The following is a 17,842-nucleotide window of genomic DNA, read 5'->3' on the forward strand; positions in this document are numbered from 1 at the left end:
ATGTTAAAACAACGCAGCATGCACATTCCACGTCAGCGATGTCTTTTCAGTCAGATCCTCGCAGCCCAGGACACACACGCCATCACCTGCTAATGACAATAAGCATGACAGGCAGTCGTTTGCGGCAAGAGGTTATGAGTCGACTGTACTTTAATGATATGGTTTATTTCATCACAGAGAGAGGGAGATAAACTGACAGTGGGATTAACGGTCGCAGCTCAGAGAGATCAACTGTGCTGAACTGAAAGAAAGCAGCATTTTTCAATATGAAGGAAATCCAAAATGTCAGTCGATCCAAATGACGAAGAGGTTTTTCTCACTTACCTCAGGTGAACTGATGGTTTTGGATGGAAAATAACAATGCATTTATCCTCAAGGCCAGATGAATGCCAATCATCGGGTAAATAATTCACAAGGCCTTTCTCCAGTTTGGATGTGATGGCCTCAAATCAGCCAAAAGTCTCCAAATGAGGCAATACATATCTCTAAAGGCACCTTAATATGTTTTGATAACCAGCTATAGTCTGAGTTTCTGAGGGTCTGTTAACGCTGGATGCCACTGGCCACGGCGCAAGCCAATCAGTCCAATCAAGGATGACCAGAGAAGAATTTCTGTGCATCACATTCATTCTCTACGGAAAGCAAAGCAGCATGGTCAGTGCCTATGCAAAGCGTCTTGGGAAGGCGTATAACCTGGGTTTGACCCAAGTTTAAGCAAATGATGGCATCCATTTGTAATAGACTCTGTTCTCCTACATCACTGCATCGATGTAAAAGGGATCCACCGTTACATGAAGAAATGGCAGAAATGACAAGAGGTGGTGTTTACAAGTATTACCGCGTCTGTGTTGCATGACTGTTGTGTAATCTCAAAACGTTCACCATCCACCTGAAGCTGGACCCAGGGGTTCAGGTTGCTTCTGATTTCTGTCAAAACTCTGGAAAAATGTTAATTCATATCAGTAAGAGCCCAGATATACTTGCTGTTGGTGCTTGCGTTCGCGTCCGTTCGCGTCTGTTCGAGTGCACTACCAACTGCAACGTCGCTCGCGTAGTACGTGAGGAGAGCGCGTCGTACTGGCGGTGACCGATTGGGGGCAGTAAGCAGTGCAACAGTTGGAAAAGTGATTAAATATTTAGTAGTAGCGGTAGTAGCTGCGGTAGTAGCAGTAGCTGATTAGAACAACAAACAAGTTAACATGACGTATGACGATGATGTAGGAGATTATAACATTGCTTTTGTTGCGATCTCGGCAAAGGGAACGGCGCCAGAGACCTCCGCGTCGTCACTTGTGGCCAGCTGGTATCTGACCGGGACCAGCGCCACTCAGGGCCAGAGCCAGAACTGAAGGTCGCGTACGCGTTTAGTGTCTTTTTGAGAACGTACACATCAACGCGTCAAATGAACGCAGGATATGGGAGATGCGCGTACGAGTTCTCGTTTTTAATGTAACTCATCAAATGTCATTTTAAGCACGATTTGTGAGCAACCTGCTAGCAGCTACAGTACGCATGTAGCCCACGTACTGGACAAATGTTGTATTTGGCATCCGGTATCTGGGTCACCATATTTATACCGTCCAACAACAGGTGGCAGTGCAGGTTGAAAAAGGGAAATGTAAACAATGCTACCAAACAGATCAACCACATTTGTGGTTGTCCATGCATGGAGTTTTGATTGGCAGCTACTAGAGTTTTCATCACTTTTGCTACTTAGAACGGTTAGAAAACCTGCACGATATGTTTTAAAGAACAGACCACGCTTTGGTATCATTTTAGTGTTTCTGAAACGATCAATAGCATCTGGAGTACCAACTCGGGGGTAAGTGAGAAACTACACCTTATTGTCATTTGAACAGATTAATTAATGGGCCGAGGTAACTGGGTGTGAACCATCAACAGCATGGCCACAAACTGCTGTGCCAACGTTTATTGGTATCGTAGGTTAGAAGCAGTGTAGTCAAAGGTTGAGTGCGAGTGTGATGAGATTGGTGTGTGTTTGTGTGTGTGCATGGTGTGGATTTCAAGTTATTTTTTTCCCCTGTTTACCCTGGTTAACATGTATTTGATGCTTGTGTGCTGCTTTTGCTAAAACTAGCTCTGACTTTGGTGTTGTTCCTTCCCGCGCCGACTACAGGACAAGTCATCCCAGGCCCTGAGCCTGAGCAATGTGGCGGGGGTCTTCTACATCCTCGTCGGCGGCCTGGGTCTCGCCATGCTGGTGGCCCTCATCGAATTCTGCTACAAGTCACGCAACGAGGCCAAGAGAATGAAGGTGGAGGTCCAGTCCCAATCCCAGACCCAACACCCCCATTACCACCACCCACATCACCTCTGCTACCCCTGCCGCTCAGGCAGCCCCCACCATAGCCCAGAGCCTAGCCAAAACCAGAGTCCCAGGCCCAACACCAGCATCCCCAACTTAGCCAAGTTTAGTGAGGTGTTCAATGATTATGCCAGCGGCGGGGAAGCTGATAACATGTAGATGGGGTTTTCGTAGATGGTCCTCCCAAGATTTTGCTCCCCCTTCGCTAGCTTCCTGCACAGAGACTGTAAGTGAAACCTCTCGCATCGGCGTGCTAGCTCTGCCGTGCTGAGTGACTGTTGTGACCAGTGGCAAAATGCTTTCCCACCACTGTCCTATCTGTGTGGTCATGTGGCGTCCCAGTATGCGTTTGAGCTTCTCTCTCAATGTGACAGGAAGCGCCGAGTCATCCTCAAACATGTCGCCTCTTCTGCTTGGCAGCTTGTTTGGCTGCAGAGTTGGCCCTCATTTATCACACGGGAAGACTCTTTTCCTACCAAAACCCAAAATCCGGTGCACATTCTGACCTCGGCAGGAACAGCAGACTCATAAAAGTACCGATGATGCTGCTCTTTCACTACAAAGGAAGAAAGGACTTGATAAATGAGGACCAATGTCTTACCTGTAAACACATGCGCACACGTGCAGACATTTCATCAAACTGCAATGCATTTCTCCATCTACTCCGACACCCTGAAATTCCTTATTTCCATATGAGAACACACATCTAAACCCCACAATGACACGTCCTGTGTATATCACCTGGACTAGCCTATGAATATAAAGCCACATCAGACATTTGATGAAATACCAGCTGTAAGCACACAGTGAACCCTTCATCATTACCATCCGGCACGACACATTGTAATGCGGAAACTGGCGAACCGTGAAACTGATTTTATTAATGTGTGCAGTTTGCTCCACATATTTCCCACAGTCGCCCGATATGTCCTCAGTCAGTGTATACAATGGACAGAAAAAGAGTACACACTCCTGTTAAACGTGCAAGGTTTTTGCAGTGTTGAAAAATGAAACCACAATAAATCATTTCAAGACTTTTCCCACATTTAATGTGACCTACAACATGTATGGTTCAATTGAAAATCAAATCTGTTGGGGTCGAAAATATCTAAAAGATAAAAAACATGCGATAACCTGGCTGCACAAGTGTGAACATCCTTAAACTAATAACTTGCTGAAGCATCTTTTGATTTAATCATAAGCCTCTCTGCATCGCACATTTGGACTTGGACAGCCAGATTGTGACACCATTGCTTGGCACTAGTTCATGTCACCCCACAGACTTATGGATAGTCCAAAAATGTTCAGGTGGAGCCATTCGTTTGTTGATTTGGGGGCCTGGTTGGGGTCATTGTCATTTTAAAAGGTTAAATCCCTTCTCCTTTTCTGCTATCAAGCAGATCCCGAAAGGTTTTGACCTAAAACCTTTTGACCCAAGTTAAAAGGTTTCGACACAAACGCTCATCAGTCCATCTTGGCAAAGAGTGCATTCACACCAGCCCTGTTATGTCCACTTAAAATGGACCAGGGTTTGTTTCCTCAGTGAATGTGGTTCATTTGGAGAGGTGTGAATGTCAAACTCTGATTCGGGTCAAAGAAACAGACTCTGGTCATTTCAGACGTAGAGTGAGCACGAGGTTAAAACCTCTGGTGAAAGTATAGTCTGTTTTCAAGCTAACTAGTGCGGGAGAAGTGACGGATGAGCGTTTTCTTCTTTGTTGTTTACTTCTTCATCTCCTGCGGTGATTATTGTTGCAGCGCCGCCACAGACGAGGAAAAGAACACATTTTTTAAAGGGTTCTTGTTTCACAAAGAGTATTGTGAAAGCTGAAATATTCCAGTCGAGCCAAGTCCCAAATCGTACCTGGTCTGTTATGTGTGAAAATGTCGTGAGACCCGGTTGCAGTTAAGGGAGATTAACCCAGAAGCATGATACTGCCACCACCATGCTTCACTGTGGGAATGGTGTTCTTTCTTTGATGCATAGTTGGCACCAAATGTACCTTTTGGAAATATGGTCCAAGAATGTAACTTGGTCTCATAAGATCGTCACACATTTTCACTGTCTTCACTGTGATCAGTATTACAGTATATCCAGGGCTGTTGCCTTCTCCTGACTGGCACCTTTCAATGGTAAGATTCTTTTCGATGATTCATAAGCTCTCAGTGAACTGAGTAAATATCAGGAAAGTCCTTTAAAGAGAGCTAAACTTTATTGGGGGTTAATCTGTCTCTGTAATTGATGCAAGGCATTCACCCAAGAAGATTACATCAAAAGGGGCTTCAACAAAGTATTAGTTTAGGAGTGTGCACACTCAAGAAACCAGCCTATTGTTCAAATGTATCCCCCCAACTTGTTTGTTTGTCTCTCGGTTAAAGGTCACATTAATAAAGTGAATTATTGTGGTTCCATTTTTTTAACATAATGAAAACCCTGGTGTGTCCTCTGTTTATGTCAACCGTATCTGTCCAGCGTGGTTTTTGTGTCCCCCATCAGCACAAAGTCTTCATTAGCTTCACTGTTCAGTCAGCGTCCCAGTCCCGCCGCCTGCAACTATTACTCACTGTGCAATAACTATGGATTTTGGATGTTTGGATGTTTGGAGGGCCTGGCCGCTGCTCTTAATGTCTAACAAACATTGTTTTCAGTGCATTTATACGTTTAAATGTTAACCTATTCTGTTGGTTTTCATGTTAAAGTTCAGCCTACGTTTTTGATAGGAAGATGTTATGTAGCTACTGATCAGATGTGTAAAAGCAGCCTCCCTTGGTCATATTCACATTCCCGCGTTGTGGAATTCATTGATTCAGTATATATGTGAACCACATCCGCTTGGCGAGTGTGGGGTCAAATTGGGTTTCCTCATCACAACCACCCCAAACACGATTCTTCAGATAGTTGATGTAATCTACAACAACCAAAGCTTCACAGCTCGTAAATTGGTATATCTCTAATTCTAACAAATAAAACTAGGAGACGTTGCCATGGTGAATCATGGTAACATGTTAAACTCAAGAATGAACATACTGTTGATTGAAGCTAGTCTAAATCCCTGGTTTGAAGCCAGAACCTCTGGGTTTCTCATCTCAAGGTTCATCAACTGTGAGTTTGTGTTTTAACTCAGTTTAACTCCTTTCTGAAATAGACATTAGCTGCATGTACGAACTGTGGGTTTGACTTCTGTATTCTGCCCCCTGCGGAGACCTTCACTAAGACTGTCTGCGTAGTACTGAAGCGAGATTATAACCAGGGGTGCACATAGGTAGACCGCAGTAGACTGGCCCTTGACTACCAACTATGTGCCCCCCTGATTATAACAACTGTTTGTGTATAGGAACATATGTAAACGCTTGGCAAGACTTCAAGTTTGTCCTATAATCCTAGGACCTTCGGTCAGTCTCCGTTGTCGGGGTTAGTTAAGCCAGATCAACTGAAGAAGCCCAGTTAAACCTGTTGGTTCCCAGGTGTTCTCATGTCCAGGGCTCCACACAAACCTCTCTATTTTTGTCTCTTTCCAGCTAACATTCACAGAAGCCATGAGGAACAAGGCCCGTCTGTCCATCACAGGCAGCGTTGGGGAGAACGGACGAGTGCTGACACCCGACTGTCCCAAGGCCGTCCACACTGGGCCTCCCATCCGCCAGAGCTCTGGCCTGGCCCTGGTCTCCTCTGAGCTTCCTTGAAAACCAAAAACCTCTCAAGTGCCTTATTGCAATAATGAGAAAAAGACAGTGAGGACACCGCCCACAACCAGAAACAAACCGTCAAGAAACAGGATTCTCACAGCCAACAGGTCTCCTCAGTGGGCACCAGAGGAGTTAACAACAAGCACCCCACTGTTGGAGGTTCGAGGGATTGTTACAGCTTGAAAATGTCTCTTCAAAATTTGAGGGAACTAGAGGCAGAACAGTTGGTTTTATTGTTATAAACTGTATGGCCATGTGAAAGAGTATGTTCATGAGAATCGGCTGGAGCAATTCTACCGTTACCTGTGAGAGGAGAGGAACAGGAGGAGGCAACATTGAATAATATCACAAGATACGATAAAGAGGAAGACCAGAAAACTGTCAACTGGAAACTGTGAATCTTTTTTCCGTTGGAGAGCTGTGAATTGGCAAAAACTGAACCACAATCAAGATTGTTCTCAGACTGGACCGTATTCTCCGGACACAAGCAGCAATCGGAAAACAATTGTGCCAGATATCAACAAGTGACACTGGGAGGGGTTGTGGCCCGATGCCATAGCAACACCATGAAAAATATTTGTATTCATGACAATTTAATCTACTGATACTGGTTATATGAGCAAATAGAGAAAACTGTGAAAATGAGTAAATATGTATATTCCACAAAGAACAAAAAGAAATCTTTAGCTGTACATAGCGACGACTGTGCTTGCTTTTTAAACAGATGTACATAGGAGATATTGTAGTGAACAAAAACTTCTTTTTTGTAAATCATCTTTAAAAAGTCTATCCATCGCAATAATGACAAGGGTAGCGTCTCTTGAAGGAAGAGACTTCTGGGAAGTAGGGTTAATTTGTATTGAATTCTTTATTATACATATGTATATATACATATGTATGTGTATGTGTGTGTGTGTATATATATATATATGTATATACATACATACACACATATATAGGAACATTCAAAATGTTAATGTGAAGTAGCCTGGCCAGCCATTCTCACTTTTTTACTCTTCGATAAGAGGAATTCGTCTGATTCGACTTTGATTTCCAGGGACCACCAACTGGCTCCAAAGAAACCTTTGAAGCCTCTGGATGATTTTGGACCAAGGCACAATGTCCCATTCTCAAGGTCGAGTCCAATGCGGTAGTTCCTCAAATGACCACTGGGGGGCTCGATTTCCCCTCCATAACCAGTGTGTGGGGAGTGAATCTGTATGTTCCTATCAACGATTGACGTCTGGCTGTCGTCACTTAAAGTTACTTAGCGATTACCACTGTCTTGACTGGGCCCACAGTTGTCCTCAGTTCAAAGATAATATATCTTGTGGTGATGATAATTTTACAAATTTCTGCTGTTAATTTCACACATGACGGAGGGTGTGTCCAACATTGTTGTCGTGGCCTCGGTTCATCTGTGCTTTCCATAGGTCTGCCAACTCTCATTTTAAGGTGCATCCTGTTTATTAAAAGCAAAAAATGGGTGAATTTGATGGATGAATGATGATGAGTTTTTCCGCCATTGTCCTCCATGTACAAATTCCTTGGCTTGGCTCTAGCTCCGAAGCCACGAGTTTATTGACTGACACATGCTTCAAGCGAGTAAAGTTGAAATTCACCATAGAAATGCAATCAACGCAACCCACAATTCATTTCGGCAATGTATAATGGCACCCCAAGCAAAATCTATGGAGACAGCTGCAGATGACGCAGGTAATGCTGCGGTGTGAATCCAGTTTAACAGACGCCCACAAAAAGCTGTGAGTCGGTCTGAAAGGATCCGAGGATGGAACTTAGGTAGGGAACAGGCTAACCGGTGTAAACCCTTTAGCCTGTTGTCTCCTCCAGCCATGCCCCCCCTCCCCCCCCCCCATTCTGCCCATACATGCATACAGCCAATCAAATCTACAAAGCATATGATCCAGTAAGAGTCATTGCAGAAAACCTCACCCACCCCTTTGTGATTGGCTCGGTACATTTGCTACCAGCAAGAGTTTTTCCATGAAGTGAACGAGTATAGCTGGCCAGGCTGCATGTGAAGGGTATCAACTGCCCAAATATTCAGATACCTGTTACAAATTAATAAATATATTCAATGATGAATGTTGACGAGCTCCACCCCACTCCTTAATCCACTACCCTCACTGTGCAGACACGAACCCAGAGAGTTATGAAAGCAAGTTTCAGCTGTCAGAATATAACTATTTTTTTCATTGTTTGATCTATTTTTTGTACCGAGAAATTAAAAAGAAACCGTCTGTCTCCCGGTTAAATGTAGACAGCCGTGCTATCTGGGTAGATCTCTCTTGAGTCCAAACAACGCAGAATTGAACATCACCACTTCTGTCATTACGTGTTATTAAAAGTTACTTTGAAACTGGTGAAGTCGCTGTATGCATGTACGTCGAACCAAGATTGAGGCCCGTCCTTATTGAATCACTGTGGATCCTTGAAGGAGCTTGAACACACCGTAGCAGAAGTGTATCCTCAATGACTGAAGTGTCCTCATCTCTTCCCGAAATTGTGGGACTATCTGTAATACGAGATGCAGGTTCTTCAGCGACACAGACCCAATGATGGTGTTGGTTTTTACTTAAGTCCCAGTTCTCATCTGGTCCATTTCCCAAACACGAACCGTCACTGGATGGGAGGGAGGACGAGCTGAAGAAGGCCAGGCCTTGTATTTATGCCCTGCCATCAGTCTTCAGCGCTATAGTATAACATGGCATCTTATTTTTGTCTCGGTTTCAAATGTACGTTTTTATTTTGATCCTTTTTTTTTTTAAGTAAAAACAAATTTCAAATTGCAATGTACTGTCATTTTTGGAGATAATGGTTTTAAATAAAGATAGCTGATGACTGAAACTCAAATACCTCTCGTCAAGAAGCCAACTAAAAGTTGTGTCTGTTCTTGAGCTTCTTTTTTCAGTCCAGCTCGGGAACGAGATGTACGAGGTTTCCTTTGGTGGGGAAGCTTGACAGAGCCTTGGCCCTTGACATATCTGCAATAAGAGTAATCAGGAACTTAGACTGGATAGAGACAAGAGCTGTGTTCGAAATCGCCCCCTATCCCCTATATAGTGCACTACATAGTGTGCACGCCATTTTGTAGTGCTGTTCGAATTCTCTACACTACATTTCGTCCACTACCTCGTTCACTATAAAATACCCACAATGCACCACAAAAGTTAGTGTACAACCCATGTACCCTACCTTTTACTCCCGTATACCACAATGCAATGCGGTCATGTTTTGTCTGAGGAGAATAAGGAGAAGAAGAAAAAAGAAGAAGAAAGAATGGCAGCTGAACAGGAGGCGGGGGAGCGGGGGAGCGCAGGAGCGCTTTACTTACTTATAAATGTAAGTAACGTTAACGTAGCGTTAACGTTACTTACCGTTAACGTTACTTACAGTATAAGCACCCAAACAACCACAGGAATCATATTTCTTAGATGTATCAAAGCAATCGTCGGTTAAATGCCAGCAGCCAGTAGCTAACGGTACCGTTGCTAACGGTAGGTCGCACGTGCTAAATAGGTTTTAGCTCATGCAATGTCGTGAGCAGTTATAGCTGAGGATTGGAACACACAACAGTAGTTGACAAAAGCACACTTCTACACCATTCATTTTCAACAATTTATTGAGTATCAGATCCCGGAGCTGTTCGGAGTGTTTAGTTGCATGTTGCGCATTTACTGACACAAACACGTTAAAAAAATGTGCGTTGTAGTGTCCGAAATCTCCTCTGGTCGTCGCCTATGTAGTGCACTATGTAGTGTACACTATGGGCCCGATTTACTAAGATCCTAAATAAAGAGTACTAAATTGCGTGTGCACTGAAAAAGTTTGCGCGTGCTGTTTGCCTGTGGTTTGCGGGTGATCAACTAAGATTGCGTGCGCAATTGATAACAGGTGCAAACTGCAGTATTTAAATGAGGTGTTGCGTGTCTTAAGGTTTGCGAGCGCAAACTCTGCGCCATGGAGAGTGGATGGAATGCACAGTCACAAGTCACAAGCGCAAAATGAAATTTGACGAGTTGGAGTTAGAGATATTAGTGGAAGAGGCAAATAAACACATTCATGAACTACGGCAAATACATTTAAACATTACCAAAAGAAACGCAATATCGGAGAAAACCTGCGATAGAATAAATGCAGTTGGTAACACAAAAAACGGAAAAACGTCTGGTTTTTCATATTTCAATTTTAGGCACAGATCAAAAATACGAAATAGAAAAACCGGCCACAGGACCGGTCCGTGTATCTTTTGGTCATTGGATTTTTCCGTCATGAGTGGGAATCAAAAAACAAAAAACGATTGGTTTATTTGATTTTCCTTTTAAAACAAAAAACAAATATTGAATAAACTGCATTTTTTCTTTTTCTGTGTTAATATGATTTAACAAAGATTCAAAATACGCTTTTATTTTCGTTTTCTATTTCATATAAGAAAAATGAAATCCCTAGTCAACAGGAAGGAAAAAACGAACCAAAAACAACCGTTTATTCATATTCGTGCACCGGAAGCTGGCATTTACAACCGAGTGAACTTAGTTCTGGATATTTAACAGGCATTCCTGTGACAATTCTCTCCAGGGGAAGTTTGATTTTAATATTTTATTGGTCGGGTTTACGTGACTCGGAAATGGCTCTGTATGCTGCAGTTCGGGTAACCATGGCAACCATAGCGGCGCTGAAACAACAGATTAAGGATTATTTTTTTAAAGATTGATTAAGGACTTGTTCCACAGCGGTTTGACGCACAATGACATTTCCTGCACGTTGCAGCAGATGTGTCTCCTGCAATGCTCAGAAATGAGCGTCAGAAGATTCTGTGCTCGGCATCATCTGAGGAGAAAAAGGCTACGCAGAGCTGGAGAGCGCTTTGATTCAATCTATTTATGAGGTTTTTATTCAGATGTCCACAGTATATTGCAAATATACACACTGCATGCGACGCCAGCGAGAGTCAGCGTCAAAAACAGTTCCATTGCTTTATTTTTTATTGCACTGTCTATACTGGTTGCGAGCGACGCGGCGTCGTTTTGAGCTGGACTTTTGTCGCACGCCCTGCTTCTATTTTCTTCCCGTCGCTCGCGTTGAAAGCCGGTTGAAAGTTGAAAAAAAAAGTGTAAAGCGCTGTAGGAAACAGTCATTTCAATACAAGAACTTCAATAAAGTGGCAGCTGCTGGAAGGACATCGCCATGGCTGGAAGGTTCTGATAAGATAATAAGATATAATAAGAATCTTATCTTAATCTTATTAGGGCTTAATTTGTCCCGGATCCTGCCGGATTGATCGTGTCCTCTGCTTTTTCCCCACATCCCAGTAATGATCTGACATGCTGACATGTTTGCACCGCACGCCGGTCACTCCAGCTGTTCGCTGTTTGATTGCGTAATCACACGCCGTTATTAATTGTTCGGTTTTTTCCCCACTTATTCCACCGAATAATAAGCTTGTTTTCTGTTTAGAAAGTACAAACGTAGGGAGATTACAAGTAATCACCCATCTTTTACTTGTCCCTTTACTCTTTTAGGAGTCGGCTAATGTTAGGAGTTTCTTTCAGGAGCGCACGGGCGGGTGAATAAAGGCTGATTTATGGTTCCGCGTAAAATCGACGGCGTAGCCTACAGCGTAGGGTACGCGGCTACGCGCACCTTTCGGTGACCGCGCCGCGTACCCTACGCTGTAAGGTCTGCGTTGGTGTAACGCGGAACCATAAATCAGCCTTCTAAAAGGCGAGTCTCAGCTGTCAATCAAAAGAACGTGGTAGAACGTGGGGCCGATAACGCGTTCAGAGCGGGTCCGATGCCACGCATTGCGGCGCGACAGTCGGACGCTCGCATGCAGTTAGGACAGGCTGTTAGGGAGCCGTAGCCTAATTTTTGTTGACAGCTTTGTACTGAACACTGATCACCCCGATCACGTTTGCAGTGTACACGTTTAAAACCCATTAAGCATGTCGGAAGGCCGTTGTGGCTGAGTTTTGTCATTAAACGCCATAAAACTTCTGTCGGACTCAGCGTAGCCTACTTCTCTGTCAGCAGCGCGTCATGCAAATATACAGGACCTAACAATAAACTCTCAAGCGGCTCTTAAAAGTACAGGAAAGCCGCAATACCGGCTATCTGTCTTCACTGGGGGTGCTTGCTGAAGAAGGTCGGGTTGGAAGAACCTGAGAGAGCTCCATCAGCCATACCATGAACGCGGCGTCAGGTAAAGTTTGTGCTGCAGTGCAATTTATACATATAATGATAATCACGTGGATACCTCACGCGTGGGACTAAATTAATTCTTCCAACCCGACCTTCTCCAGCATGCACCCCCAGTGAAGCCAGATAGCCGGTCATTCGGCCATGATGAATCAAAGCGCTCTCCAGCTCTGCGTAGCCTTTTTCTCCTCAGATGATGCCGAGCACAGAATCTTCTGACGCTCATTTCTGAACATTGCAGGAGACACATCTGCTGCAACGTGCAGGAAATGTCATTGTGCGTCAAACCGCTGTGGAACAAGTCCTTAATCAATCTTTAAAAAATAATCCTTAATTTGTTGTTTCAGCGCCGCTATGGTTGCCATGGTTACCCGAACTGCAGCATACAGAGCCATTTCCGAGTCACGTAAACCCGACCAATAAAATATTAAAATCAAACTTCCCCTGGAGAGAATTGTCACAGGAATGCCTGTTAAATATCCAGAACTAAGTTCACTCGGTTGTAAATGCCAGCTTCCGGTGCACGAATATGAATAAACGGTTGTTTTTGGTTCGTTTTTTCCTTCCTGTTGACTAGGGATTTCATTTTTCTTATATGAAATAGAAAACGAAAATAAAAGCGTATTTTGAATCTTTGTTAAATCATATTAACACAGAAAAAGAAAAAATGCAGTTTATTCAATATTTGTTTTTTGTTTTAAAAGGAAAATCAAATAAACCAATCGTTTTTTGTTTTTTGATTCCCACTCATGACGGAAAAATCCAATGACCAAAAGATACACGGACCAGGACCGAATTTGATTTTAATATTGAATTGGTCGGGTTTGCGTGACCCGGCGGTGCTCGGCATGATCTGAGGAGTAAAAGACATCGGCTATATCAGACGCAGAGCTGGAGAGCGCTTTGATATCATAAAGGGATATTTATGAGTTAAGTTTTTATTCAGATGTCCACAGTATATTGCAAATATTATATATTATATAGCAAACACTGACAGTAAATGTGTGACAGACGGGACCATCATATGGCCGTAAGAAGAGAAGTGTTCAGAACAGCGCACAGAGCGCACACTAAAGGCTGATTTATGGTTCCGCGTCACACCAACGCAGAACCGACGGCGTAGGGTACGCGGCGACGCACACCGCACCGCAACCCTACGCCGTCGATTTAACGCAGAACCATAATTCAGGCGAAGCTGCAGTCTCTGCGCTGATCCTGACACAGCGGGTTGGAGCGGATTTGGTCATGATGTTTAACCTGTGTTTTGTGATTAATAAGCACGGGTTTTAATTAAATGTAATTTACGAAGGATGATTTCACGTTCAATAAGATAAGTAATCAATAAAATACAAAGTTTTGGCACAAAGGCTTGACCTGCTTGTGGGCGAGTGGAGGGGGGCACAATAAGAGAAGGTGGCAAGATATAAGGCGAAGAACTAAAGAAAAAGGGGCCTTTAATAAAACTTGTGCAACCATTTTTAAAATAGCATGCAGCAGAATAAAGACTCTCTCTCTGCGTATTCTTTGATTTTGGATGTCGCCTCCTTGCCACAATAACGGCAGCAGCAGATTAGCACCTTCCTTTCAAACGTATTAAATACAGACGCAATCACAATACGCGCAATTACTTTCAGGCTTGGTAAATCTCATTGCGAGTGGTAAATGGAGCAATTTGCATCTTCCCCTCCCAGTATTTAGGATTTCTGCCGGTTACGCCCCATATTGATTATTCATCAGGGCAAAAGTACTAACTGAATTGCGTGTGCAATTTTGCGCATTTCAGAGATGCAGTCGTCTTTGCACGCTGTTAGTAGATCAGCTCGCACATTGGTTTGCGGGTGCTGTCAAGTTTGCACACGTTTTAACACACGCAAACCTTTAGTAAATCAGGCCCTATGTAGGGAGTAGGGAGTGAGTGAATGAGTGGATGATTTCGAACACAGCTAAGGTCTGGGTTTAGGAAGCATTTAGAAACTGCCGGATGCTAACTTCCATATGTTGAAATTAGCATAATTAGCATAATTAGCAACAATTAGCATACTCACATATATGGACAATATTCCAGCAATTGCTTGGCCAATTTGGACAATATTTTAGTGGTTTTGGGGGTTATTGATAATGCTGAATCCATTTCTGACATTTTCAGAATTCAAAATGGCCGTTTCAACCAGAAGTGGCCATATTTCAACTCAACACTTTCAATTTCAACTCCCTTGATGAATTTTAGTCGATTTTGAGGTTATTGATGTGCTTAATACATTGGACTTACATTTCAGAATCAAGAGAGCTAACCCTAACCCTAACCTTAACCCTCTAAATGTGATGAGCGACAGGATGACTGGGCTAGGGTAGTGGAGCTACGGGTGAATGGCGTCCTGGACCTGCCTGCAGCTGATGCCCAGTATCACACCAAGTGCTACAATGATTTTAGGAAGGTGCCTATTGACTCAAGTGCAAGTGTGAGTTTTAAACCAGTTGATAGCTGCTTAGCTGCTGTCATTGACCACATGAATGCTAACAAGTGGGTGACCTGGACTGTGTCAGAGTTACACGATGTATATGAAGCTAATTCGGGGGACCTCTGCAGGAAGCAGATGCTATCCAACTTGTGTGATTATTATGGTGACACTGTAGTTGTACTGAGGGTTGAAGGGTGCCTGACTATTGTTGGCTTTAGACAGTGCGTTGGTAAGTCACTCAAACTAGTAAAACAAGCTGAAACCTTTAGTGATGATGATGATGTCACCAAGCTTGTTAGGAGAGTGCGGGCGGAGGTCCGGAATATTCCCTTGCCCCGTGAATATGACCTTGGCAGCTTCCGACATGACAAGGTCATACAAGACACAAGTCCAACCCTCCTCAAGCTTGTCTCCAGTCTCATGTCCAAGGAAGGAAAGGTGACTAAACCATCACTTACACTTGCTCAATGCATCCAGCAGCACATCAGTAGGAGCTGGAATCAGACAACTCTGGGGCTTGCTGTGAAACTCCACCATAAGCATGGTAGCTCCGAACTGGTTCAGAACCTAAATGAGCATGGCATTGTCACTACCTATGATGAAGTCCTACGGTTCCGGAAGTCAGCTGCCAAATATGCTTGTGAGGACCCAGATATGTACCTGCGCGCAGTTGGCCTACAGCAGGGGTCGGCAACCGACCTTTTTTTTTTCCTTTCTTTCTTCTTTTTTTTTCTTTTTTCCTTTTTTTCTTGTTTTTTTTCTTCTTTTTTTCTCTTTTTTTCTTTTTTCTTTTTTTTCTTCTTTTTTCCTTTTTTCCTCTTTTTTACTTCCTTTTTCCTTTCCTTTTTAATCTTGACATTTCGACTTTTTTCTTAACATTTCGATGTTTTTCTCAACATTTAGACTTTTGTTGAAATTTTGACTTTTTTCTCGAAATTTTGACTTTTTTCTCAAGATTGTACTTCAACATTAATCTTGACATTTCTACTTTTTTCTCAACATTTCGATTTTCTTCTCAACATTTAGACTTTTTTTCTCGAAATCTTGACTATTTCCTCGACATTTCGACTTTTTTCTCAACATTTCGATTTTTTTCTCGAAATTTTGACTTTGTTCTCAACATTTCGACTTTTTTCTCGACATTTCGACTTTTTTCTCAAGATTGTACTTCAACTTTAATCTTGACATTTCTACTTTTTTTCTCGACATTTCTACTTTTTTCTCGACATTTCTACTCTTTTCTCGAAGTGCATAATAAAAAAAACAATCTTCCCCCAGTTATAACTAATATAGAAACATGCAGCATGTGTTGCCTTCATTCTAAGGCTTATAAAAGACTTTTCATTTTTTGCGGCTCCAGATATATTTGTTTTTTGTGTTTTTGGTCCAATACGGCTCTTTCAACATTTTTGGTTGCCGACCCCTGGCCTACAGAAACGCATCGGCCCTATCCACAGTTGGGGTGATAATTTTGATCTTGTCGTCTTCACACCCAATGGTCGCCGCACGACTCATGCCATGGCCACTCAGTTTGTGCAGAATCCAGCAGGTATCCTGTTCACTGGAGGAGCCACTCTTGGTGGTGGAGTCATGTCACTAAAATTACCCCGTCTGACGAAGCTCGAAGCTGGGAAACTTTGTCTAGCAGAAGGGAGCAGTTTTGTCATTGAACATTATACAGGCCCCAAGAAGATGACTCCACCAGCTCTAAAGGAAGTCCCAATAACTGATGCTATCCAAGATGCCATCAAACAGAGTGTTTCAAGAGCACAGAAGAAGGACGCTGCTTGGCTCTGTCAGCTCCACTCTTCCCCTCTTCCCCTGGACTGGTCAGCCTACAATGTTGTGCAAGATCGCGATGGTGATGACAGTGATCCTAAGCTGAAGACGATCAGTGTCTTTGGACCACTGCTTGACTCGCCCCCTGCCCACCCTGATACAGTGCTCAGTACCATCGCCTACTTAGACACATCACTCAGGCGCCTTGGCACGAGCCACAGTCATATAACGTTTGACATGCAGCTGTACATGATCGCATGCCTGATCAAGTGGAGTGATCCACAGCGATGGTCATTAGTGGTGCTCAGACCTGGGATGATGCACACTCTCATGTCCTTCACCGGCTCAATTGGAGAACTGATGAATTCTACCGGTGTGGAGGAGCTAGTAGGTGCATCATTTGGAGGCCTGACATCCATCTTCAATGGGAAGGCCTGGCCCAAAGCTATGCGAGCCTTCCGTATGGTTGTGTCTGCTCTTCTTCATGACTTCTTGGAGGAGGGGGAGAAGACTCACGAGCAGATAACGGCATTCCTGGAGAAAGCGAGAGAGCACCCCACAGGCCGGCTATGGGTGGATTGCTTCATCACCCCAACCCTAATAGCTCACAGGTTCTGGCGAGCGGAAAGAGAGGGTGACTGGCTGCTGCAACAACAGTGCCTTGAAGAGATGCTGCCCTATTTCTTTGCCACCGGTCATCATCACTACTCAAGATGGATCACATGGCATCTGCATGACATGCAGCACCTTCCTGCTACTGCCAAGGATGACCTCCTCGCCGGAAGCTATGTGTGCCGCCACTCAGATGGTGTAGCTCAGGGGTAGGCAATTCCGGTCCTCGAGGGCCGGTGTCCTGCATGTTTTAGATGTTTCCCTGCTTTAACACACCTGATTCTAATTAATCATCGTCATCAGCTTGTCATCCAGGGCTGCACAATTCTGTTAATGACACAGGTACTTTTATCACGGTGTGCTGAAGCAGGGTAAAATCTAAGACATGCAGGACACCGGCCCTCGAGGACCGGAATTGCCTACCCCTGGTGTAGCTGCAGTGAGTGCTGATATGTTTGGGGAGCAGACATGCATCAAGCAAGGGAAGGGAGTAGGAGGCATGAAGGGCATCTCCACCAACCCTGAGCAGGTCGCTGTGTGGATCCAATCTTTCGGTATCTGCTCCCATCTCTCCAAGTCATTGGATGACATGTACGATGATGCTGAAGCACTGGATAAAACAATGAAGCCCAATAGACATAAAGAAGAGGGTAAAGGACGGCGGGAGTTGGACGCAGAGGACCGGGCTAAAATCCTGAGAGTGTTATGGGAAAACTCCGGCCCGGTCCCTGCATCCATCACCGATGAGTATGGATGCCTC

At 43.9% G+C, this 17,842-nt stretch overlaps 1 protein-coding gene across 1 annotated transcript in view; it reads left to right on the forward strand.

Moving 5' to 3' along the window:
• gria4b (glutamate receptor, ionotropic, AMPA 4b) overlaps positions 1 to 7,633 on the forward strand; it is a 156,207-nt gene extending 148,574 nt beyond the window's left edge. The window contains exons 15-16 of the mRNA XM_061740334.1: positions 2,138 to 2,275; positions 5,846 to 7,633. Of these exons, the coding sequence (XP_061596318.1) occupies positions 2,138 to 2,275; positions 5,846 to 6,010 (303 nt within the window). The 3' untranslated portion in view covers positions 6,011 to 7,633. The remainder of the gene's footprint in view (positions 1 to 2,137; positions 2,276 to 5,845) is intronic.
• The last annotated feature ends 10,209 nt before the right edge of the window (positions 7,634 to 17,842 follow it).

This window comes from Cololabis saira, chromosome 14, assembly GCF_033807715.1.
Source record: "Cololabis saira isolate AMF1-May2022 chromosome 14, fColSai1.1, whole genome shotgun sequence".
In the NCBI taxonomy this organism is placed as follows: domain Eukaryota; kingdom Metazoa; phylum Chordata; class Actinopteri; order Beloniformes; family Belonidae; genus Cololabis; species Cololabis saira.